Source organism: Triturus cristatus, chromosome 12 (genome assembly GCF_964204655.1).
Source record: "Triturus cristatus chromosome 12, aTriCri1.1, whole genome shotgun sequence".
In the NCBI taxonomy this organism is placed as follows: domain Eukaryota; kingdom Metazoa; phylum Chordata; class Amphibia; order Caudata; family Salamandridae; genus Triturus; species Triturus cristatus.
This window is the reverse complement of record NC_140595.1, coordinates 291776591-291802321: the sequence shown is the minus strand read 5'-3', so window position 1 is coordinate 291802321 and position 25731 is coordinate 291776591. Positions and strand designations below refer to the sequence as shown.

General features: G+C 47.7%; 1 protein-coding gene across 1 annotated transcript in view; it reads left to right on the top strand.

Moving 5' to 3' along the window:
- The window catches only part of CNGB1 (cyclic nucleotide gated channel subunit beta 1), a 958531-nt gene that overhangs the window by 736078 nt on the left and 196722 nt on the right, over window positions 1–25731 (top strand). The window contains exons 33-34 of the mRNA XM_085637063.1: window positions 850–1009; window positions 4310–4407. Of these exons, the coding sequence (XP_085493189.1) occupies window positions 850–1009; window positions 4310–4407 (258 nt within the window). The remainder of the gene's footprint in view (window positions 1–849; window positions 1010–4309; window positions 4408–25731) is intronic.

Genomic DNA, 25731 nt, shown 5'->3' with positions numbered 1-25731 from the left:
TTTCACAGCTATTTACACTTTAATACTCGAAATGGCTTTACGTCGTGAAATATTCCCCTAAAGAATTGACATTAACATACTGTGACTTTGTTCATTCTCCCACATCTTACCTTTTCCCTTCTCCTTACTGATGCACTTGATGTTTGTGCCATTACCTTTTCACTCTCTCATGTGTTGCTTCTCACTTTTCTTCCACACTGTGATCTTATCTGTCTTGTTCTACTTTTCAGCTCTGCTCCCCTTAAATGTCCTTCCTCACTTGACTACTCTTCCTTTCTTTCGTTCTTAATTCCATCTTCCTCCATCTCATAATTTTTCATTTCCTCCTCCTCTCCTCTCTTTTTTGTTTTCCCAACATCCTCTTGTTTTTTTTTGTTCTGACTCTTCTCCTCAGATCACTATCATCATTATCATGTTTACTTTATTTCGGTTCCATAAAACCACAAAAGATACACTATAAAACATTCGATATAAATGCAAAGTAAGTACAAATTTATTTTTTAAAAGTAGCATTCCTCATTAAAAGGTAAGCTAATGTGACAATTACAGTTCAACAACCAAGACTCATCATATTTCCAATACCATAAATATTATGATAAATGTTCTTAAAAAGGAAACAACCTAACTAAAAGGGAACATTCATAAAAATGGTGAAATCATTCCAAAGAGTTCCTCTTATCTGGTCTTGTCTCCTTTCTTCTCTTTTTCTTTCCTGCCGTTCCCTCCCCTCTCCTTTCTTCGTGTCTGTTTCTTTCGTGTCTCTTCAATTCTTTTTCTTAGATGACCCTTGTTTACTCCTTTTGTCCCCCTTTCTAACATTCGATGATTGCATCATTCTTTTCATTATAGATGAGGGACGTAGTGGGAGCAGCCACTGCTGGACAGACATACTATCGCAGCTGTATGGACAGTACAATAAAATACATGACCTCAAACCGGATCCCCAAATCGGTTCAGAAACGCATCAAGATGTGGTACGAGTACACCTGGCATTCACAAGGCATGCTGGGTAAGACATTTTTTATCATTGTTAAAATGATACATATGTACAGTAAAAGGTGCACAGTTACTGGAATGTGTGCCCTGCACACCTTTGGCAGAATTTACAGTGGATACGTTAGTGTCAGGAATACACCATGAAAGCTACAAGTACACAGGCAGCAATATGCTGCCAGAAATAACTTCTGCAGCACCACTGCTAAAATTCTCACATACCACATTAGTGTAGTACTAGTAAGACTCATACCCAATGCGCTAGTATTAAATTTTCACCCAGGTGAGTAGTACCAAATTACAAAACTTGCTCAATGTACTTAGTTTTCACTATCCCACAATCAACCTGGTATCCCAGGACAGGTGCTTTCTCCAAATGAATTACACCAATTAATCTGTAAACAAAGTGACGCTAATCCCACCTACTAAATTAGATATATCCTTGATCTAATATTTATCGGATACATTTTCACAATTCATCATACATTTGGATGATATCAGATATACTTGCCCATCTCAGTCCAGTATAGGAAACATACTAATTCAAAGCTAAAAGAAAATTACCTTAGTTTAACATAACACCATTACTAGATCAACTGTTATTGACTGAGCCAATCTCGTCTTCTACAGATCCGCATGCACAAATCTAACACGATGAAATGTGGAAAATGTGCCCCAACTTTCTGATCCATCTAAAAAGCAAAAAGAATTAATAAACTGAAGACATAATGTAGAAAATATCTCAATACCTATAGCATGGTAGTGTATAAATGTATATTCAATAATTGCCAAAATGAAACTTTTTTACTAGTAGAACCTGGAAGTTTCTGGGTAGTCCAAATAATTATTTCAGGATGGGGGAATCCAGAGAGTAGGGCCACAATATGGCTGCACACTAGCAAGGCTCTGCCGGCCAAGGCGTTAATCATTTCATCAGAGTGCACAGCGCAGCAGGCAACAACAGCCTCTGGGTTGTGTGTATGCAGAAGCGTGGACTGTGGCATCTGTCGTGTGTGAGTGCTGTGCCTGGCAGCTTTATGGTGTTCCCATTGTATAGAAGCTACGTTACACTACTGGCTATCTTGGTTATCCCAGACTGAGGGGAACGTTGCTGGCCGGGACTATGCTGCTGGGATCAACTGTCAGATAAAATTCAAGAATGATTCTGTTGAGATTCCCATGTGATAGATACTTCCAGCTGCAGATTCCTTACCTTGGAATTTTCCCCAGGCATCAGACGGATCTGGAAAACAATTCTGAGCAGTTTTCCCTTTGGCACTGTGCCTGGTAGTCTTTTGGTGGGTTGAGGCAGGACCCGATTTGGATTGGATGTCAGCCATACTTAGTAATTCTGGAGTGGTTAGTTTTGCATTTCCTAGTATCAAATCCACTTGCTGTTGCTTGCTGCTATCAAATACCACAGTCTGCTATAGGAAAACTTTGTGATATCACATTAACATACCTTAGCGCATGAGACAGGACATTGGGCTGCACAAAGGTTATGGATTTAGTTATGAATCCTCTGTGCAGAATATTATGCAGAATTATGCTAGGCCCCAAACTTTCCACTTTCTATGTCAGTGTGCGCTTAGATAGCACTAATGTCTGCAACATGGCAAGCATGACCCCAAGCAGCCAAAGCATCTGAGAACAGACATTTGACTAGCCCTACTGAGAATGATCCGCCACTGGAAGGCATCCAGTCGTAGCCCAACTAAGATCTGTCTGATAAACAAGACTTCGGAACACTACTTACAGACCCAAAGCAAAGCCTGGCAAAAATAGACACAAAGATAGTCAAACTCACAGACTGACTAGACCGAATGATAGAACGTCTCGGCAAACACAGACAGCATATACCACCTATGTCTCTGTATAAAAATAAAACTGCAAAAGGCAATAATCAAATATGCGCTGCTTTACCCTGCTAAGCTCCGAATCACAATTAAAGGTAGGTGACGTGTTCACCATCCCCAAACAGGCCACTAAATTGTTCAGGAAAAACCTTCACAGTATGTCAGACCGTAAGGATTGTGACACTGCTGAAAAAACTACTTCCCCAAGTGACAATGATTGATTTTTATTAGCACCACGTGCTCCACACCAGAGCCACCTAACTATAGTGTACTGTAATCCATTACTGCACAAATCAACACCTTCTCATGACATAACAAAGACAAACACACACTTTACTCTATGAGGCTCAGATTGTTTGGTTGGCTATTCTGTGTTACCAAAGTCTAAACTTTGTATTTCTCCTCCACCGGGCTATCTAAGAATGGTGTAATATTGTGAAAAAAATACTTATTTATTTAAAAAATGTTTCACTATTGTTTCTGGCTATAACAAATGGACTACATTTTAGTATCATTGAAATTGTTTGTTCCAGTTGTAAGTGTACATTTACCTGGATGTAACAAAATTTGTAGGGTACTGCACTAAAAAATAACAAAGACAATTCCAAAACCAAATCCGCCTGGAGTCCCCCCAGCACTCAATCCTGTACATGCAATGGTCTACAGCCAACATACACAATAGACATGCTTTGAAGCCTTCGCAACGTCTCAGGTGATCATGGGTAAGAAAAAAAACTGTCTGCAATTGTGACTGGCTTTACATGCTCCAGGTGTGTTCAATGGATTGGTCACTGTACTAGTGACAGAATTAACAACTAATACATGTACATATTTTCATTCTTAGTTTAGTTACAACATGTATAGCATCCAGCAAAACATGCACCAGATTTGACACCAAGAGCATGATTGGCTCTTGGTTTCTAAAACTCCAGAGCAGTTGCAACATTTCCATCCAACGCATGACTGTGGCTATGATTCACCTTCTCCAAAATAATGACAGGATTCGGTCAATGGTGTAGAGCTAGGCTTCATACCCGGTACCACAATGTCTGCCCTAAATGTGTTACTGTTAACATCAATTGCACTGCTCAGGCTCAGAGTGTCAGTGTCAAGATTCACATCATGACTCGCCAAGGACCGAGTCCAGTATCCATATGACCATATGATCTACACACCAAGTCCGCTAGTAGGTTAACTCAACGCTTTCTGCTTGTTATGAAGTGTGTTGTTCCTGCAGCATGTTTCACTCATCTAGCCTTATAACTAACCAAACTGTTACATTCTTCTAGTATCTGTGGGCACATGCACAGCAGTAGTCTTTGCACAGACGCCTTTTGTCATGCCTGTCACAGGAGATCACTGAGCTAGTGAGGCACTTTAACCTCACTTCAGTAAAACCCACTGTAAGTACAGCACTGGTTGTAGCCTCTGTCTAACTTAGCACTTTCACCTTTTCGCAGATGAGACCGAGCTGATGGTGCAGCTTCCTGACAAAATGAGACTGGATATTGCTGTTGATGTCAACTACAACATTGTGAGCAGGGTTGCGCTCTTTCAGGTGTGTACAAACATAGCTTCTTCCATGCATTTCATAAAACACCACCATAGGATCGCTAGGTGTGTATCCAGCAACAGGCAGTTTACACCCTTAGGAGCACTGTAATGAACAGCATGGTGTTTCTAGCAGGGAGAGCATATAGCTAAACTTTGAGAAATGTTTTGTACTCATTTACCCAATGGCAAGGTGTCTAAGACTGAACTGCAGGAACTCTCTATTGAGTACAGCACAGCAGCTTAACAAGGACTGCCAGGTTAACATAGTAAATACTTCCAAGGAATGACCTTGGAAAAAGGTACACAGCATAGAGGAACTACCCAAATCTCACACAAGAGTTTTTGAAAATCTGTGTACATCACTTTTTTCCTTAAAAACAAATATTTCTTTTTTTTTATTATTCTTTTTAATAAAATGTTCAGGTACGGTAGAGACATTGATTAAGGTTTTGCAACTTTTTGAATGACAATAGGCATAGGTAACATGCAAATGCAAATTATGGTTACAGAAAGCACATTAGTTCAATCTTGTAGGGATACTGTCTGATTACATTGTATCTTGGTCCCTATACTCACTATGTACCTTCCCTACTTTCTGCCATCCTCAACTACAGAAGGCTGAGCCCTCCCCTTGCGTTAACCCTTAATATCGCTCCAGAACATATCCTCAACACGGACAAACAGACTATATGAGATTTCTCCCAACTCCAGTATCGATGAGTACTGGTGGCAATAGCTCATCTGTCGGATTCAGTCAAACAGGCTCAAAGCCCTCCATCGGGATGGAAGGGTTGAGCTAGCCTGACCCCCACCACTCAGTTGGATGTACATTGGCTTCCATTTATCGTAAAATAGTAGCGGGGTCCCTGTGTATTAAGCATCAATCGTTCCATAGCAAGTATATTCCACAGTCTAGGATACCACTGGGCGAGTGCTGGCCATTCTGTTTGTCTCCATGTGTGGGCTGTTTTCAGTTTCACAGCTCCCTTGCATTGAAGACACTTATGCCACTCATCATTAGTCTTCATTCATCTATGTGTTGTCCTATTTCATCTCTGTTAACTTGTTCTCTCATCATGGAAGGGTGAAGTGGCCAACACTCTGGGTGCCTCTGTGTCCCCAAATCTAGTCGAATTGAGACAAAGCGTGGTCAGAGACCGAGATCGGTCCAATCTCTGCTGCACGGATCATGCTGATAATTGGGTTACTCAATAGTATGTAATCAATATGGGAACGAGTTTGATGAACATATGAGTAAATGTGAAGGTGGTGGTTTTAAGGTGTCTCTCTCACCGGTCGTCGCTCAAGCCTAGTTCTTCTATGATTATCTTCAGCCGTATGGAAAAGGCTATTGTGTGTGTCCCATACCCACACTCCCCATCCCTTTGTGGGCCCCACACCAAATTAAACTCTCCAGTGAGGATAATTCCCCCATCCCACTCCTGCCATGTCTTCCAGAAAGCCTGCAAGAAATAGGTCCTGGACCATATTACGTGGATATACCGTGGCTAATGTGAGGGATCATCCCTCCAGCTCACCCAACAGAATGAGATATCTGCCCTCTTCATCCGCTTTATCCCATTTAACCCATGAGACCAGAGGGATATTTATTCTCAGGAAAATCGCTACTCCCCGTTGTTTAGAGTTAGCTGAAGAGTGATAAGCAGTTGGGTATGTAGTGTATTTAAGTGTGTTTGTTTTCCCTGGTCTTTCTGTAGCATATAAGTCAGGATTGGAATCTTGGAGTGTTTGCCAGAGAGTCCCCCATTTGTTAGGGGAGTTCAGTTCCTCTGTGTTCGTGTTGGGAATAATAGTCTGTAAAATCAGGAGTGTTTTGTATCTGCATAGAGGCTTTGCCATGGCGGACACTGCATTGTTGCCTCCCTCCTGAACAGTGAGCATGTAACACTCCAGAATAAGGAAATAAACCAAAAATAAAGAATGAGAACAAAACATGAAGTTAGCAGGATCAGGGGAGGACAGCTACCCTCCCTTGAGAATCTGTGTTGAGGGCAGCGAATGGGGGGGGGGGGGGGCGGGAGGCCCCTCCTCTCCGGGAGATCCCACAGCTCCTTGACTGGACTTGGTCTGTCTGGGTATAGCCAGTCCACCAGCGAGAAATCTCCGGACCTCCCTTCTGCTTCTGCATGGCCAGTCAATATCTCTGTGACATACCCTCCTTGTGCTCATATCAGTTATAGCAGGGATAAACTGGTGAGAGTTGCTCCACCTCATTGAGCTGGAATTTAGTCCCCTGTCGTACCACCAGCTCATAGGTCACCAGGTAGCTCCTCAGTGAGCTTTGAGTAAATATAGCCCTTGTTAAACCAGCACCAGTGGTACCTGACTACTACTATTTTTGCCATGGGCTTCGTATAGTTGGTGTTCAGCAGAAAGTATTCATTTTCATTGTTTCGTTTAGGGTGCAGGACTCCATCAAGGCTGGAGCCATTCTTGATCCCCTATGGCAACTACAAAGTCCACAAATGCCCTCCTTCAGCCAGCTCCCAGGCCCCGTCTCTGCAGGCCAATTCTGGGGATCGTACCCGGCCTCTCCCAGGCAGGTTATTTACATTCTGGTTCCATGTCCGATTGCAACTTCGTTCCCCCATTCAGGGTGGTCTTGAGCTCAAATTTGTTGTCTGTGAGTTCTGTGAGATACTATCCGCAGGCCTGCCTAGCAGGGCCTCCGCAAGCGGTACTTCTGCGACAGTTTGGCATTTGTCTCCTGTTTCAAAGAAAAGGTAGAAGAGGTAGGCCCATCTGTAGCGGATGCCGTCTTCTCTGAAACTCTGGGTTATCAGGCAGAATGTAGTATGATGTTGAAATGTCAGTTGGGAGACGTCCTGAAAGATTGTGCAGGAGTAGTCTTGTAAATTCACATCTCCTGCCCTTCTAGCTCCCTGTAGGAAGTACTGGGTCTCTGCTGCTGCAATTGCCTCCTGGAGCCTGTTTGATGTATTCTGGCAATCCATATTTCAGGGGGATTGTCACCCAGTAGAGACGAGAACATTCCCACCATGAAGGGTTCGAGATTTGCATTAAGAACCTCCTCACTCAGTCCCCTGTGCCAAAGATTCTTTTTCCTCAGGTGGTTCTTGAGGTCTTCCAGTCAGTTAATGGCACCTTTAAGTGGATCTTCCAGTGTGGCGCATCTCTGGATTTGTCCATCGCTATGTTCTTAAGGCATCCTTCCATCCCTAGGAACCATTGTCCCACTGAATCCACATCTGTTCACAGTTCTGTTATTTTGGCTCCTAGGTCCGAGCTCAGTTTAGCTAATCTGCTATTAAGGTTTTGTTGCCGTTCATTGTGGAGCTCAATCTTGAAAGTGCAGTGTTAGCCCTGTCAGCCCTTTGGGTGGTCCCTCCTCATCATTATTTATTTTGTCCCACTTTTGCCTCAAAACCCTGTTTGAATTTTTCCTTTTTGGGAACCACCAGACTTTTTCGTGTTGCTACAGATTCAGGGAGCCATTTTATCTACCCCTGAAACTTCTGTCTGAGGGCCTGGAGCACAAAATGGTGGCCACCTGTGACATCACCAGCATCCACTGGAACCTACCAGCACCTTCCAGAACATTCCAGGAGATTCCAGAACTCTGTGACAGTTGGAGGCCGTTTAGAATGTTGGGAGGATAAGAGAGGCAGTTGGCAGTTGGAGCTGGCAGTTGGCACCTGACTGGTGAAGAGAGAGGAGCACAACAGTGAAGGAGGAAGGAGTGAAGCAGCAGGGGTGGAAACTTGTGCCTGGAGTGGGGTCCATAAACCCACCCTTGATACTTGTCCCTACTGATGGATCCCAGCCTATAGCCCTGTGTGGGAAGAAGACAGAAGAAAACCATCCTAAGGACCTGGACAGCAGGAACAGGCCTTAGAACCAAGAAAACAGCAAGATCCTGACCTGGAGACTGGTTTCCCTGGAGTCCGGCGTCGAGTAGCCTGAAGACCTGGAGCCCGAGGTGGAGAAGCGGCGCTGACTGAAGTAGCAGACGTCGTACCCGGAGCCGCCTGAGGTCGTAAGAGGGCGCCGACGGAGGTCGTGAGGAATACCAGAGGTCGAGGAGGAAGTGAACCGAGGTCGAGCGAGCGGCGTCATCGGAGGAGTGAAGTCCGCCCTCCGGAGTCGTCGGAGACCGAGGTAGAGGAGCACCGGAGGTCGGGAGTGAGGATCGCACTCCGGAGTCGCCCGGAACCTGTGAGGAGGAGCACCGGAGGTCGGGGGTGAGGATCGCACCCCGGAGTCGCCGGAAGTCGACATCGAGGCCAGGCCGGCCGACGTCATCGGAGCCGAGAGCGCCATCGGACCGGAGCCGCCCGAAGTCGACATCGTGAAGAGACTGCCCGACGCCGTCGAATCGGAGGTAGAGATCGAACCGAGGCCGCCGACATCGGACCGGAACCGCCTACCGGCGTCGTCAAAGAACTGACATTGTGCCGAGGCCGCCGAGACCGAACCGGAACCGCCTCACGGCGTCGACACGACTCCAGCGGCGTCGGAACAGCAGAAAAAGGGCAGTAAGTGGAGTAGAGGGCGCCTAAGGCCCTGTGGAGACCTGAGAGACTGCTCTAAGGGGCTAGGGAGGTGCTGAAACCCACCTGACTGTGCCTGGGGTGAACTGGGACTAACCTAGAGAGGTTGTGTGGAGAAGGAAAGCCAGGGCATTGGTATTCCCCCCTTTGATCTACCTCAGTTTAGGCCTCAGCCTTGTCCCAGCCAGGGAGTAGCCCCCCCCTCAAGCCTTCCACAACCCTACAAGCTGTGCCTGGGCCAAATCAGCCCTTAAGAATTGAAGTGTCATCTGATTACAGGAGTGTTGCTGTATACTTTTAATTATTTATTGGGGATACTGTATTTATTGAATTTTTATCTATTTATTGCTGCACTATATTTATAGGTCCACAGGACTGGTTGGTGTACAATATTTATTGATACAGTATTTATTGCCTCAAAGTATTTAATTGTCTGTATATATTGCACTTGTATTTATGCCCTGTTATTTATGATCACCCCTATTTATTTCAACAAACAGCCAATATTTATTTGACCTGCACTAATTGAAATTTGTATATTGTGATTGACCTATTTATTTTCCCAATCAGCAACTAAGAGAAAAAGATAAAGAAAGAATATTTTCATAATTTTTACGGTGTAGAGTCGTTTTTGGAACGGATGCACGCATGGTTATTGTATGGGTATATTGTATGCTTAGCACTGCGCCTGTTTCCTGACCACTCGAGCCAAGCTACCCCATTGTGTTGGGAAGGTCCACCACCACCCTGCGGAGTGGGAGTGGGGCTGTTTCCAACATAAATTGGTGTTCAGTGGTGGGATTGAGCTGTGCCTACATATACTCAACAATAACTGTGGGTAGTCCATAGGCCTACACCGGGAGTTTTCTCACAGCGGCCTTCCTAATTGTGGGTTTTTGTTTTTTCCAAATTTACTCTGGTGGTGGGAGGAGGTATTATTAAAGGTACCCCCCTGCATTGTTACTGCACAAAACCTGTCCTCTGACCTGAGTGGGCAAGATGGAGTTTGTACTGGAAGATTTAGAAACGTACACTGTGGCCCAACTCAGGGAGTTTTGCCAGCGGGAGGGGGTGTACTGTCCCCCAGGAGCAAAGAAGGGTGCACTCCAAACCAGCTTAAGGGCTTGGGGGGAGGCACGCCGAGAAAGCAAGGCTGAGGAGGAAGACAGGGATGGAGAGCCTGACCCCGAGGGGGCTGAGATGTACCAACCTGAGGTGGGGAACCTGTCAGCAGGGCCCAGGACACTTTCTAGGAAGGGCAGCACTGTCTCTAGTGGGGGCTTATCCAACGTGGAGTTAGCAGATCGGAGAGAGAAAAGACAGCTCACATGGGATTTAGCAAAGCTGGAGAAGGAGAAGGAGGAACAGAGGTTGGCTCATGAGACGGAGAAACAGAGGATGGCTCATGAGATAAGACTGAAAGAGATAGAGCTTCAGATCCTAAGAATTGGGGCACCAACTGTTCCTAATGGTGGCAGCCAAATCCAAGAGTCCACCAGGGAACCCAAACCTTACCTGCCCAAGGACATAGTAGCTAGCTATGGGGCGGGTGACGACATCGCCAAGTGGCTAGCAGCCTATGAGGTCTCGTTGAGGGCCCATGGGGTTCCATTGAAGTACTGGGGAGGGGGATTGTATAAGTACATGCCTCCAGCTGGTAGGGATGCTTTATTGGCCCTCGAAGAGGATGAGCAGACCCATTACCCCACCATGAAACTGGCGCTCATCAGAAAGTTTGGACTAACACCTGAAAAGTACAGACAGAAGTTCAGGGGTAGTCACAAACTGGGCACACAGAATTGGGTGGACTTCCTGGACTATGCAAAGAAGGCACTGGAAGGTTGGATTCAGGGCAGTGAAGTAAGGAACTACGAGGAGCTGTTTGACCTAGTACTGAAGGAACACCTACTCGAGAAATGTTTCCCTGAACTGCGGCAACACCTGGTGGATAGCAAGCTGACCAGCCCCCGGAAGCTTGCTGAGGAGGCGGACATTTGGGCTAGTACCCGGGTGTCCACAAGGGGGACTGGAGGGGATACTCAAAAGGCCGGACAGGGCGCCCCCCAGAAGAAAGAAGGAGGGGAAAAGAAAAAGGAGTTCTCCAAAGGCCCCCAAAATAACTTCCAAGGGAAGGGAACAGGATTCACCTCTAAGGCTAACCCACCCAGAAACCCTAATCCTGGCCAGAGTCAGCAGCCAAGGGTTGTCCATTGCTACGAGTGCGGTGGCGTTGGACACTATAAAGGAGATCCGAAGTGTCAGAAACGATCACCCCCTCCCACTGGAGGAAAGCCCCCCGGAGTAGCTAGTGTAGTGCTCGGGGAGGAGATGCCCTTAACTAAGGGAAGGGAGTGGGCGGGTGTCACTTTAGTGTCCCTGGGAGAACGGGAGATGGTTCCTAAGATCCAGGTGCCCGCAAATACCGCAAAGTATGGGCAGTGGATCACCATCAACGGCCAAAGAGGGGAGGCTCTGAGAGACACAGGAGCCAGTATGACTATGGTGCGTAGCCAACTGGTGTCTCCAGAGCAGGTAATTCCCGATGTACTCCACCCAGCCGCGATGGCTGACGGCAGAACAGGTCACTATCCAGTGGCCGAGGTTCCCTTTGAATGGGGGGGGGTTGCAGGTTCACTTCGAGTTGCCGTAAGCCCTGCCGTGCCAGTCGATTGTCTGCTGGGCAATGACATGGAGCACAACGCTTGGAAGGAGGTGGAATACCGGACTCACACCGAGATGCTGGGTACACCTGACTGGGCCTGTGTTAGCACAAGGTCCGTGACTACCCGAAGAGGGAGTTCATTCCGGCTGGAGCCTGGAACAAAGGCCCAGCCAGCTGCCAGTCAAGGGAAGAACCGAGGACAGGAGGAGCCTGCCTCGGCGTCTCCACCCCGTAGGACGGATAGGCCACCGGAGGTGGTGGACCAGGAGTCTGCGGAGGGGGACGTTACCAACCTGGAGGACCTACCCATCCCGGCCGAGTGGCACGTGGAGGGAGGCCCGTCTAGGGAGGAATTCTGCCAGGGCCAGAGGGAGTGCCCTACCCTTGAGGGGCTGAGGCGACAGGCCGAAGCCCAGGCAGCAGGGAACGTTGAAGGGAACTACAGTGTTTACTGGGAGGATGGCCTCCTCTACAGTGAACCCAAGGCACCCCTACATGGATCGTCACGAGCCTTGGTAGTTCCTCAACGTTTTCGAGCCTTCCTTTTAGAGTTGGCTCACGAGATACCATTGGCAGGACACCTGGGGCAAGACAAGACCTTCGCCCGTCTTGTCCCACACTTTTATTGGCCTCAGATGAAAGTGTCGTCCGATACCTACTGCCGGACATGTGTGTCTTGCCAAGCCAGTGGGAAAACAGGGGTGAAGCTGAAAGCTCCCCTGGAACCACTTCCTGTCGTTAGCACCCCCTTTGAAAGGGTGGGCATCGACATTGTGGGTCCATTAGATCCACCAACTACAGCTGGTCACAGGTTTATCCTGGTTCTGGTGGATCATGCCACACGGTACCCAGAGGCGATACCTCTGAGGACCATAACAGCGCCTGTTGTGGCTAGGGCCCTGATGGGAATCTTTACCCGAGTGGGTTTTCCCAAGGAAGTTGTGTCCGACAGGGGGACCAACTTCATGTCAGCATATATGCGGGCAATGTGGAAGGAGTGTGGAGTGACCTACCGGTTCACAACTCCTTACCACCCCCAGACCAATGGTCTGGTGGAGAGGTTTAATAAAACCTTAAAAGGCATGATCAGAAGTCTGCCTGAAAGCCTGCGGAGGAAATGGGACGTCCTCCTACCCTGTTTGCTCTTTTCTTACAGGGAAGTGCCACAGAAGGGAGTGGGCTTCAGCCCCTTCGAGCTTCTGTATGGGCACCCTGTACGTGGACCTCTTAACCTGGTGAGAGACGGATGGGAAAGAACTCCCAGAAAGCTCCCCCAGGATGTGGTGAGCTACATGCTGGCCTTCCGGAGCCAAATGGCTAAGTTGTGGAAGCAAGCTTCTGACAACTTGGAAGCCAGCCAAGCAGTGATGAAGGCGTGGTATGACCACAACGCTCACCCGGTGGAGTTGGAGCCTGGCCAGAAGGTGTGGGTGATCGAACCTGGAGAGCTTAGTGCCCTCCAGGATCGCTGGTCAGGACCCTTTGAGGTGTTGGAGAAGAAGGGTAAGGCTACCTACTTGGTGGACCTGAAGACCCCTCGTCAGCCCCTGCGGGTGCTGCATGCCAACCGCCTCAAACCCCACCACGAGAGGCCCGAAGTCATCTTGATGATGGTGACTGACGGAGGAGAGGACGTGGAAAGCGAGCCTCTCCCTGATCTGTTTGCGTCTCAAGAAAAGGATGGGTCGGTGGAGGGAGTGATTCTCTCCCCATCTCTAACTCCTGAACAGCAGGAGGACTGTCGCCAGGTCCTGGGGCAGTACTCTTCGTTGTTCTCCCTTGTCCCGGGTAGGACTCACCTGTGCGTCCATGACGTGGACACAGGAGACAGCCCACCTGTGAAGTCCAAGATCTACCGGATGTCAGACAAGGTGAAGGCCAGCATTCATAGTGAAGTCACTAAGATGCTGGAGCTAGGAGTGATCGAACCTTCTAGCAGCCCCTGGTCTAGTCCGGTGGTGTTAGTACCGAAAGCTGCACCACCGGGTGCCCAACCAGAACTGAGGTTCTGTGTGGACTACCGGGGACTGAATTCAGTGACAAAAACTGATGCTCATCCGATCCCTAGGGCGGATGAATTAATTGACCGGCTGGGAGCTGCCCAATATCTAAGTACCTTTGACCTTACTTCGGGGTACTGGCAGATCTCTTTGACAGATGGAGCAAGGGAAAGGTCAGCCTTCTCCACGCCCAATGGCCACTACCAGTTCTGTGTGATGCCCTTTGGGCTCAAGAACGCACCTGCCACGTTTCAGCGCCTGGTAAACCAGATCCTCACCGGAATGGAGAGTTTCTCTGCTGCTTATCTGGATGACATAGCCGTCTTCAGTAACAGCTGGGAGGATCACTTGCGTCACCTGCAAGCTGTTCTCCAGGCCCTGAGACAAGCTGGATTGACGATCAAGGCCAGCAAGTGCCAGATCGGGCAGGGGTCGGTAGTGTACCTTGGACACTTGGTGGGTAGGGGAACGGTGCAGCCCCTCCAGGCGAAGATCGAGGCCATCATGGCCTGGGAACCCCCCAAGACACAGACTGAGGTCCGAGCATTTTTGGGCCTCACGGGATACTATCGCCGCTTCGTGAAGGGGTACGGTACCATCGTAGCCCCCCTCACGGAGCTCACGTCCAAGAAACAACCTCGACGGGTAGTCTGGACGGAGGCTTGTCAGCAAGCCTTTGAGAAATTGAAGAAAGCCATGTGCGAGGCCCCGGTCTTAAGGGCCCCAGACTTTTCCAAGAAGTTCATTGTCCAGACAGATGCATCAGAACATGGCATTGGGGCAGTGTTATCGCAACTCAACGAAGAGGGTCTGGATCAACCCGTGGTCTTCCTATCCAGGAGACTACTTCCCAGGGAACAGAAGTGGAGTGCAATAGAGCGTGAAGCCTTTGCAGTGGTATGGGCTCTGAAGAAGTTGCGGCCATACCTGTTTGGCTCGCACTTCCTGGTTCAGACCGACCACCGACCCCTTCGTTGGCTGATGCAAATGAAGGGGGAGAATCCCAAGTTGTTGAGGTGGTCTATTTCCCTACAGGGGATGGACTTTCAGGTGGAACATCGGCCTGGAGTGGACCACGCCAATGCAGACGGTCTCTCAAGGTATTTCCGCCTTAGTGATGAGAACTCCCAAGGGGTTGGGTAGCTCTCCCCACTTTCAGCTGGGGGGGACGCGTGTTAGACCTGTCAGCCCTTTGGGTGGTCCCTCCTCATCATTATTTATTTTGTCCCACTTTTGCCTCAAAACCCTGTTTGAATTTTTCCTTTTTGGGAACCACCAGACTTTTTCGTGTTGCTACAGATTCAGGGAGCCATTTTATCTACCCCTGAAACTTCTGTCTGAGGGCCTGGAGCACAAAATGGTGGCCACCTGTGACATCACCAGCATCCACTGGAACCTACCAGCACCTTCCAGAACATTCCAGGAGATTCCAGAACTCTGTGACAGTTGGAGGCCGTTTAGAATGTTGGGAGGATAAGAGAGGCAGTTGGCAGTTGGAGCTGGCAGTTGGCACCTGACTGGTGAAGAGAGAGGAGCACAACAGTGAAGGAGGAAGGAGTGAAGCAGCAGGGGTGGAAACTTGTGCCTGGAGTGGGGTCCATAAACCCACCCTTGATACTTGTCCCTACTGATGGATCCCAGCCTATAGCCCTGTGTGGGAAGAAGACAGAAGAAAACCATCCTAAGGACCTGGACAGCAGGAACAGGCCTTAGAACCAAGAAAACAGCAAGATCCTGACCTGGAGACTGGTTTCCCTGGAGTCCGGCGTCGAGTAGCCTGAAGACCTGGAGCCCGAGGTGGAGAAGCGGCGCTGACTGAAGTAGCAGACGTCGTACCCGGAGCCGCCTGAGGTCGTAAGAGGGCGCCGACGGAGGTCGTGAGGAATACCAGAGGTCGAGGAGGAAGTGAACCGAGGTCGAGCGAGCGGCGTCATCGGAGGAGTGAAGTCCGCCCTCCGGAGTCGTCGGAGACCGAGGTAGAGGAGCACCGGAGGTCGGGAGTGAGGATCGCACTCCGGAGTCGCCCGGAACCTGTGAGGAGGAGCACCGGAGGTCGGGGGTGAGGATCGCACCCCGGAGTCGCCGGAAGTCGACATCGAGGCCAGGCCGGCCGACGTCATCGGAGCCGAGAGCGCCATCGGACCGGAGCCGCCCGAAGTCGACATCGTGAAGAGACTGCCCGACGCCGTCGAATCGGAGGTAGAGATCGAACCGAGGCCGCCGACATCGGACCGGAACCGCCTACCGGCGTCGTCAAAGAACTGACATTGTGCCGAGGCCGCCGAGACCGAACCGGAACCGCCTCACGGCGTCGACACGACTCCAGCGGCGTCGGAACAGCAGAAAAAGGGCAGTAAGTGGAGTAGAGGGCGCCTAAGGCCCTGTGGAGACCTGAGAGACTGCTCTAAGGGGCTAGGGAGGTGCTGAAACCCACCTGACTGTGCCTGGGGTGAACTGGGACTAACCTAGAGAGGTTGTGTGGAGAAGGAAAGCCAGGGCATTGGTATTCCCCCCTTTGATCTACCTCAGTTTAGGCCTCAGCCTTGTCCCAGCCAGGGAGTAGCCCCCCCCTCAAGCCTTCCACAACCCTACAAGCTGTGCCTGGGCCAAATCAGCCCTTAAGAATTGAAGTGTCATCTGATTACAGGAGTGTTGCTGTATACTTTTAATTATTTATTGGGGATACTGTATTTATTGAATTTTTATCTATTTATTGCTGCACTATATTTATAGGTCCACAGGACTGGTTGGTGTACAATATTTATTGATACAGTATTTATTGCCTCAAAGTATTTAATTGTCTGTATATATTGCACTTGTATTTATGCCCTGTTATTTATGATCACCCCTATTTATTTCAACAAACAGCCAATATTTATTTGACCTGCACTAATTGAAATTTGTATATTGTGATTGACCTATTTATTTTCCCAATCAGCAACTAAGAGAAAAAGATAAAGAAAGAATATTTTCATAATTTTTACGGTGTAGAGTCGTTTTTGGAACGGATGCACGCATGGTTATTGTATGGGTATATTGTATGCTTAGCACTGCGCCTGTTTCCTGACCACTCGAGCCAAGCTACCACAGTGTGTTCGGGGAGTCCACCACCACCCTGCGGAGTGGGAGTGGGCTGTTTCCAACATGCAGAGACTACCCAGCAGATCAGCCTTGGTGAGAGCCATGGTGGAGTCAAGGGTGATGTCTTCAGGTGTCACAGGTTTTTGGCTGTGGTCTGTCTAAGTGGGCAAGGAGGTCACCATGGGAGGCTTTCTTCCTCTTAGGGGAAATGAAGAGCGTTCCCTTGCCGTGGCCTACTCACCACTTGTATCCAACAGGTTTTGTCCCGCTTGATGTAGTCACCAGACCCTGGGTGGGTGACCGGTCCCTAATATGTCGCAATGGGCTGGGTCTTTAAGGAGGTTTTCTCCTATGATCCAGGTCATTCAAAAACATGGCAGGCACTTTGACCCACTCCATGGAGGCTCATGGGGATAGCATCAAGAGTGGCAATACTTTCTCAAAAAACTGGGCAGTGCGTCTGCCACCGGTGCAGCACTCTCAGGCCTACCAGGAGAAGCGTTAGAAGCCAGTCTTCACTCCTCTCCTTGGGGTACTTTCCTCACTGCTTGTACGGTCTTCCAGTGGGAAATCTCCCAGCCAACTCCTCCCTGGACTAAACAATCTATAGTCACTGTGCCAGGGGGCACTGGAATAGGGGTTGGCATCCAATGAGTCACAGTGGTTGTGATAGCGCTGCTGAGTCCCTCAGGGGCAATCTCCATGCTGTATCTGCTGCAGGCCAAGTGCACCGGCCCGACTCGGCTTGATCTTCTGCCACTCCCCTCTCGCAGCTGCACAGATCAGGGGCCTATGGCACCACCTAACATTGTCCTCAGCTGCCCCGCTCCTCTCACATTGGCCATAATTCACCATCTGAGCAGTCAGGCCTGCCATTGTGGTTTCTTGTGTTTTCTCCTGCTCCTCATGCTCTGGTGGGAGGATCTTACTGCCCCCTTTAGACAGCCTTCTTTATTGCAGCGCATCTCCACGTGTGGAAAACGTGTAATATTTTACTTAGCATAAGCAACAGCCATTTTGGCTATGATTTCCATTTAAGTTTCCTTCGTAATTCTTTCGTCCTTCCACTCTGCTTGTTTTATCTATTTTTGTTGACTTCCTGACTCAGCTAAAAGCAATGTACGAGCTGGGGGTTTGTAGCTGCCAGGGCACCTCGTCATAGATGTTAACTGTCAACCATTTACTGCTGCCATAAGCATTTCTGCTCCCCCTCACACTTTGCTGACCAAGTGGTTATTCATCTGCCCTTGTTTGCTGATAACTATTTCTAAAACTTGTTCTTCCTATTTCAGTTCACATGCTTACATTGCAGAAAACCTGTATAAAAGACTTCAGTGTACTACCTCCTTGCAGCACTTGAGAGTGCTGTGTGGACGTGGTCCCACTCGTGAGTGATTAATAAACTTGTTATTTATTCCAACTCCAATGCTGATCTCTATTTTGTTGGTCTCTGGACCTGTGAACAAGAGGGTGACCCTGCATCAGTGTACCCCTAAAAAGGTAAATTTCCACACACACCGCACGGGCCATGTCCTTCCTACGCATCAGGAGTTTCCACAGTTGGATTAGTGGCGGCGGGGTTCACAAGGCCCCCATGTCTCTGTCGGTCAGCCAGACATGTTTCCCTGCTCTTGCAGACACGATGGTTACATAGAAAATAGATTGCCCACAGGAGTGAGGCCAGAAGTGTCTCACCATTCTGCTTTCTTGGCCACCCCCTGCGTCGGCTTGAGAAGGTTGGCAGTCGGGCATTGGGTGATGGGCCGGTGCCTCAGGGTCATCTGTGGGCCAGTTTTTTTAGAGCCTCTGTAAACCGGCCCAGAGAAACTGGCTGTCTACCCCGGTCCCCGCCAAACCACTTTAAAGTGTCATCAGTATTATGGGCACTCCCCTGCCATGCTGTCAAAGTGAGGCTGGGGGCCAGGTGTTGTTCTGGCCCTTAGGGTATTCTCACGTCGGCCCCCTGCATTGTGTGATGCCCTGGCCCAGAAACCGTATCATGCCTCCTAATGGGTCGTCACTGTCAGGCCATGGCAGTTGTTGGGAAAATGGGAATATGCAGGGGCCTCGGAGGGGGGCATTCTCACTTAAGCCCCTCTGGAGTAGCAGTATCAGCTGTGTCCTTTTCTTGACCCCCCCTCTCCTGCCAGGTCAAACCCTAAGGCTATAATGGGAGGAAGAGGAGGTTAGTAAGAGAGGTGGCCTCGTCAGGGGCCAGGTATTGTCACATCTCCCCGAGTGTCTTTTAAGCCTCGGTGGAGGTGTGGGGAGTGTTCGGATAGGCCTAGTTGTGAGATCACTTTTCCCAGAGAAAGAAAATGCATAGGATGAAGCATTATGGTCTCAAAGCTGCAGAGGTTGGAGATGGGGAAGTACGTTGGAGTTCTGGCTTCATCTTAACATCCAGTGGTTCTGGGCAAATCACTTAATCTACCTACCTAAAATAAAATGAATTTGATTTTGTGCAATGTAGCTGGTGCCCATGGTAATGGCTCCAATGCCTTGGGACCGAGTTCAACCTATATAAAGCTACACAAAAAAATACTAACCATTTGGGAATGTGTGCCACTTTTTGGGGGAGTGCTTGGGCCTAATTGTGATCCCAATCTGACCCTGGCCACCCCACTCCCCGCCGAAAGTAAATATTTCAAGCACGAGCAGTGCTTCAAGAAAGAGCTTCCAATGTATTGATCCAATCTGTTTCCTCCTTGAAGTAGTTCAGTTCTTTATAAATAATACAGCAGTTACAAAAGCTCACATTAATTTAAATATTCTCATTGCGAGTTAAGAGCTCAATTCCAATCCCTGTACAAACGTGTTTGCACAGGGATCTGAATTACGAGTTGTGTCTTAATTATCATACACTCCCAGATGTCCAGATAAATCCGGCAGGTCAAACCTTCCAACATATATCAAAGGGAAAAGCCCCAGATGTTAGGCTCTCTTTTCGTTTAAAAACTAAGAATAGGAGGCATTTATCACATGTGGTAAATACTTCACCCTGGGGTAATGGTATTTACCAGTGTAGTACATAACCCACTCTATTCTAACAAACGTATAATGCGGGCCAAAGTATGTTGAGATAATACATTTCTATACGTTATACATCGGTTTGTTATTAAAAAATAAATCAATTTAGCAACAGATTAGTAATTTATACAGGGTCACAATGACCTTAAACAATTGTTAATGTTATATCCAAATCCTAAACACATCTTCAAAAAGTTTCTACCAACCAGCAAGCTGTCACCTATATGCCAGAATGCGAAAACATTGATTTACAGGAATAGGTTGATATACTTTATTCGATAACAAGGTATCATAAAAGTAAATACAATACAGCATAAATAGAACCATAAAAATTAATAAAATGTATTGCTCAAAATAAATGCACAATAAGTAAAAAACACAGAGAACTTAGGTGAATGAAGACAAGCAGAAACACATCAAGCAGAAACACATCAATTGAAAAGGAGCTATTTCATATAGTGGTACAGTTACACAATGTTGCAGCCTAGAGAATACTTGGTTCAACAAGCTTAGTTCGTATTTGCCATGCTTTCCCAAGATATTTAGCCACCCCACAAATTACCAACGTGGATGTGGTATCCGTTGTTAGGATACGGAGGGCCACTGACGACTGCCTGGTTCCCAGATTTCTACATACTGTGCTCAACCAGCGTTTTCTGGGCGCCCTATATGCCTTACAGGCAAACAGGAAGTGGCCCAATGATTCAGTTGGATTAGAACATCCCGGGCAAGCTGTATAATGGGGTTTAACATTTTTCCAGCTGCTTGTGAAAACATTTAGGGGTAAAGTGCCTAGCCTCATTTTAAGAAACAAAGCTCTATCCCTTGGTAAAGAGATAAAATCAAGAAATGGTTCCCACTTTGGTGTTGGCTTGCAAGTCAAGAATATATCAGTTAAGGTACCCAACTTAGGGTTTTTCAAGTCCGCTGCTTCTATATTTGCCCAGTATAATTTCTTGATGATATCTTTTTGCGGGGGCTGCTGTGAGAGCCATTCTTCTTTTAGCCCTAAGTTAATTACCAAGTCCCTTAGATTTTTCAACCATGAAATCACCCCAAAACCATTTAAAGCGATGAGTTCGTCGAGGACTGCGGCATAATTACTAAGTTCCGGGGTCCTTCTAAGACGAACCCAAAACAATATCTTTAATGGAATGACGTCCCAGTTCATAAAATAATGGTTTAAGAGGGGTGGAGACTGGAAGGCCCACAAGCTCTCTCATAAATTTGTGTTCTGCTATGACTAGATCAGCAACTCTTTCAGATCCCCATAATTCAGAGCCGTAGGTAGCGGCAGACAGTGCCTTGCCCTCATATACTAATAAAGCGGGGCTAATAGGCTTAGTAGAGGATAGACGGTGATCTCTAAGTATTGCTCCTGTCACTCTCTTAAAATTTAAAGACATCTTAACAATGTGGGAGTCCCATTTCATTTTGGAATTAATCCTGACCCCTAGGTAGTCAAAGGCATCTACTTCCTCCAGCGGGGTGCCATTTAATGCGATATTGATTTTCTTATGTTTTTTGTTTCTGGTTAGTACCATCAATTTGGTCTTAGTGGTATTAACAGTAAGGCCACGATTATCGCAGAAAGCACTAAACCTATCAAGCAGTTTCTGGAGGCCCATGGGAGTTTTGGACATGAGAAGCGTATCATCTGCAAAGAGGAGGGTAGGTATTTTGTCCCCCGCCAGGGAGGGGGCATCCGCTGGGTCCTCCCTCAAATGGTCTGCCACCCCATTAATAAAGAGGGAAAACAAAGTCGGAGCCATCACACATCCCTGGCGGACCCCCCTCTGAACAGGAATTCGATCAGTCAGTTGACCTTCGGTCCCCCATCTAATTCTTGCATATGTGCCATCATGCAATCTTTTGATAAACTCCAGAAGATATCGTGGTATCCCCATTTCATGTAGTACCTGCCACAATTTAACCCGAGGGACGAGGTCGAAAGCGGTTTTGAGGTCGATAAAGGCCAAGTATAAAGATCCCCCGCCAATCAGGACGGTCTTCAAGTAAGTGGCTACAAATCTGAATTCTTGGTCCATAGTACCTACTTTCTTCCTGAAACCAGATTGTAAATGTGTTAAGACATTTCCCTCTTCAAGCCAAGTCCCCAATCGTGAATTAAGAACCCTGCCAACCACCTTTTGGGTGACATCGATTAGGCTTATCGGTCTGTAGTTGGCAGGGTCCTCTCTCGCCCCCTTATTGTAAATTGTGACCACCTCAGCGCCCTTCCAGGAGTCTGGGACTGCATGGCCACATAACAATAGATTCATCATATTAAAAATAAGACTTGCCCATACTAAAGGGTTATGAAGAATCAAATCTCCTGGCAGGCCATCTGGGCCTGCCGCCTTCCCAGGTGCTATGCTTTTAATGGCGATCTGAACCTCCGCAAGTGTGAAGAGATCTGTTAGATCAGGTTGTAAGGAGATTAGGTTGGGATCTGGGCTAAGAATCGCGAGGTGGTCGGGCTCTACCTCGTTACAATATAGTTTTGAGAAGTGCGCAGACCACTGCTGCTTGGTTATGTGATTGGGAATTGGATCAGAGTCTCTTCTGGTTAGTTGGGTTATTAAAGTCCAGAAGGTACTAGAATCTTTTTAAAAAGCTGCCTTCTTTAATGCTTGCCAATGATCCTCCTCCCAAATCCGTTTAGCCGCTTCTGTAGATTTTTTGTAAGCTTGTCTGGCCAGCCTAACTGCTACAGGATCTCTTTTACGAAGGGCAAGTGAGATCGCCTTTCTCCGGGTTCTGCATTCAGTAGTGTACCATGGATTGCCTCTCTTAGCTGGAAGATTTATACCAGCCTTTGATCCTTTTATTTTAAAATGAGAGCCTATGTCCTCGATGAATGTTTTATAGGAATTATTAAGGTCTGCACAATTTGTCTCTGCCAACGTAGCATTGAGGAGGGCAAATTCTGCAGCCTTAATGGCCACATGAGAGTTTATGGAAGCTAGAATGTCCTCATGACATGATACTTTATGCCATTTCAACCTTCTGTTGCAGTTTGTGGGAATTACTACTTTTGAGGTTGAGTTCAAATTTAAAGAGTTTAACCTTGTGTGCCATTTTAAAACTGCACAGAGGGGATTATGATCACTATCTGGCATCTGTTCTACCTTCATGTCAACCACATAGTCCCAAGACTTTGCGTCTACAATGATATAATCAATGCGCGATGGCCCATTTAGTCTATTAAATGTCATAGCCCAATAAGGATCAGAGAGGGTTCTTCCATTTAATGCTCGGAGGTTGTATTCCAGGGTGAGACCAGTAATCTGTAGTACCCTCGCTGTCCATCTCTTGATGGGACCCAGATTTAAGGGAGGGATACAGTTTTTTGTGTCATCCTCAGTGAGACCCAGAAGATCTGCGTCTCTTAATGGTTCATATGTACAGTTCAGATCGCCACCTAAAATTATGTTAGAGAGTGGGGGGGTACCTGACAAGGCATTTTCCAGAGTGGAGATGGTAACAGAGTTTTGATTAGAGGGGCCTCCCCTAGCGTATACATTAAAAAGATCAACTCTAGAGCCATTCCAGTGCCGTTTAAAAGATAAATGGAGAATGTCTGCTGACTTGGCATTATGGACTTTGATATCCAAATTCAGTGTGACCTTAATCCAGATGTGTAGGCCTCCCGAAGGGCGGCCCACACCCTGGTGCACTGCCGGTATGTGGAAAGTGGAATAACCGGACATATAAAGAGGGTCCAGGCTCCAGGTCTCCTGGAACATACAGATTTCATATTGGTTAACAAAGTCGAGCCAGTCCGTATTAGCCAAGTGCTTCTTAAGGCCTGCGATATTCCATGAGAGTATTTGAATTGTTCCAGAATTGCCCCCCCCACTATCTAGTGCAACATTGGGCAAAGCTAGAACACAATGATCTCTAGCTGGTTGTGCATCCAGTGAGCCACAGGAAGGGTGCTGAAGGTGTTCTTCTGGGGCGAGTCAATCAACATCCTCCAGTCCTCTGAGTGAGGAGAAACGATTAAAAGTTGGTAAATTAAAAATAAGGGGCCCTGTCTGTGACCGAGAAGAGATATTGGGATGTGTTGGGTTCCTAATTAATCTTTGTGGATAAAAGTAGGTTAAATCAAAAGTACTGATAGCGCTCTGGTATTGGTATTGAAAGCAGTTAACTATGTGTTTAGTTGCTCTGTAGTCTCTAAAGTTAACAACAATTACGTCACCTTCGATATCCTTAGGGCGTGGGCCCACCCAGCCAAGCCTACGAACATTCAGAAGTTCACCATTTATGTTGAGCGGTAAAGGTCTATTCTTTCCCAACCAGTGCAGGACCTTATTTTTTAGGTCATAATAACCCTCTTTCCTTCCTACCTGTAGTGCAGGGACTCCTGTCATAAGTACAACATAGGGGGCTGCCTCTGGTGACAGATCTATGTGATCAAGACTAGCACCATATATTTTGTTCGAGGAGGTGCCAGGAAGTAAATTGTTTGCGGGAGGGTGGGAACTATTGAGAGAGGGAGTTGGTGCGTCAGTTAACTTTCGGTTGGGTAACAAGCTAGTTACATTTGGTAAAGTTGGTACAGTTTTAGCTTTAGGATTCTCTGAGCTACTTTGCCTATCATCTAGCGCTGGGAGTGAATTAAGAAGAGAAATACTATTTGATGGTGCCAAAACCTTGGGCGATGTATCTTTTGGTTGGACGACATTTTTCAAAATCAACTGCTCAATTACCCCAAGTTGGTTCGACACCCCCTTCATCCTTTCTATTAATGGAAGAAGAAGTGATTTGACTAGTGTCTCAAGTCGGCGCATAATGTCATTTTGTGGAAGTTCAAAGTTAAGAGAATCCGACTCTGTTGCTTGATCTACTAGCTGTTTAGCAGCTGACGGAGAACGGTTTGCAATGTTTTCCACCAGTTTATATTTAACATTACCCAAATGGTTCGTTTTGTTGTGTTTTTTCCCTCCCTTCTTCCTTTTCTTTGAAGGGGCGGACCTGTAATATGACTTCTCCTTCCCAACCTTTGTGGGCTGGCATCAATGGGGATGGGCACAGTCCTAAGAACTTGTGGGATCGATGAGGTGGAATCCATAGAATGATTATCAAGAGAGTTAGAAGCGGGCGGTGTTGAATGTGTGTAAGAATGTGACATTATCTTACTAACATGAGCAGGCGGGGAAGATGGACAGGCAATCTGGCTGTTGTTTAAGCAGGAGATGGGTGGAGCCAACGCCGGTGAAACGGCCAGCTGGATAGGGCCGAGTGAAGATCTTTTAGATTGTAAGTGATCGGCCGATAGGTGACGTTCTACCATAGCAATCTCCTTTTCCAGGACAGAAGCAGCTCTTGTAATGAAACTGTCCAGCGTGCCTCTGACTGAACCTCCCAGCATAGATGGTTTACACATAGGGGTTTGTTTTGACATAATATAATTAATTAGATGGCAATACCCGTCGATAGAGGTCCACAAAATCACACACCACAAATGTGAGGGACACACAAATACTGTAACGCAAGGAGCAACTGATAGTCAAAGTGTACCACTTGAAATGAACTTATATGCGGACAGTACCTTAGAGTGTAGGATGGTGGACTTAGAGAGTGGGCCCAGCCCTGCCTCCTCCTGCCCCGGACGGCCACAGACGGTCCCGCCCTTGTCCCGGGCTTAACCCGGCGCCACCCGCGCGCGATCCCGCGTCGCGGGGGCTGCATCGATGATTTAAGCGCCTCCTGGCGCGAAACTGAGCGTCAGCTGGTGTGTAGCCGCTAGGGCTGCTGGAGTGTGTAGTCCCGTCTCCCCACCGCGGCCGCGATGGTTGATGACGCGGCGGCGGGAGACTGGGACAGCCTTAGCGCAGTGAAACAACGGGAACTGACGAGAGGGTCCGCACAACCGGAAGAAGATGTGCTGCCAGGTGGGAGGTAGAAAGTAGAGCCCGCTCTGCCGGGGCTGAAGCGATGGTTTAAGCGCCTCCTGGCGCGAAACTGAGCGTCAGCTGGTGTGTAGCCGCTAGGGCTGCTGGAGTGTATAGTCC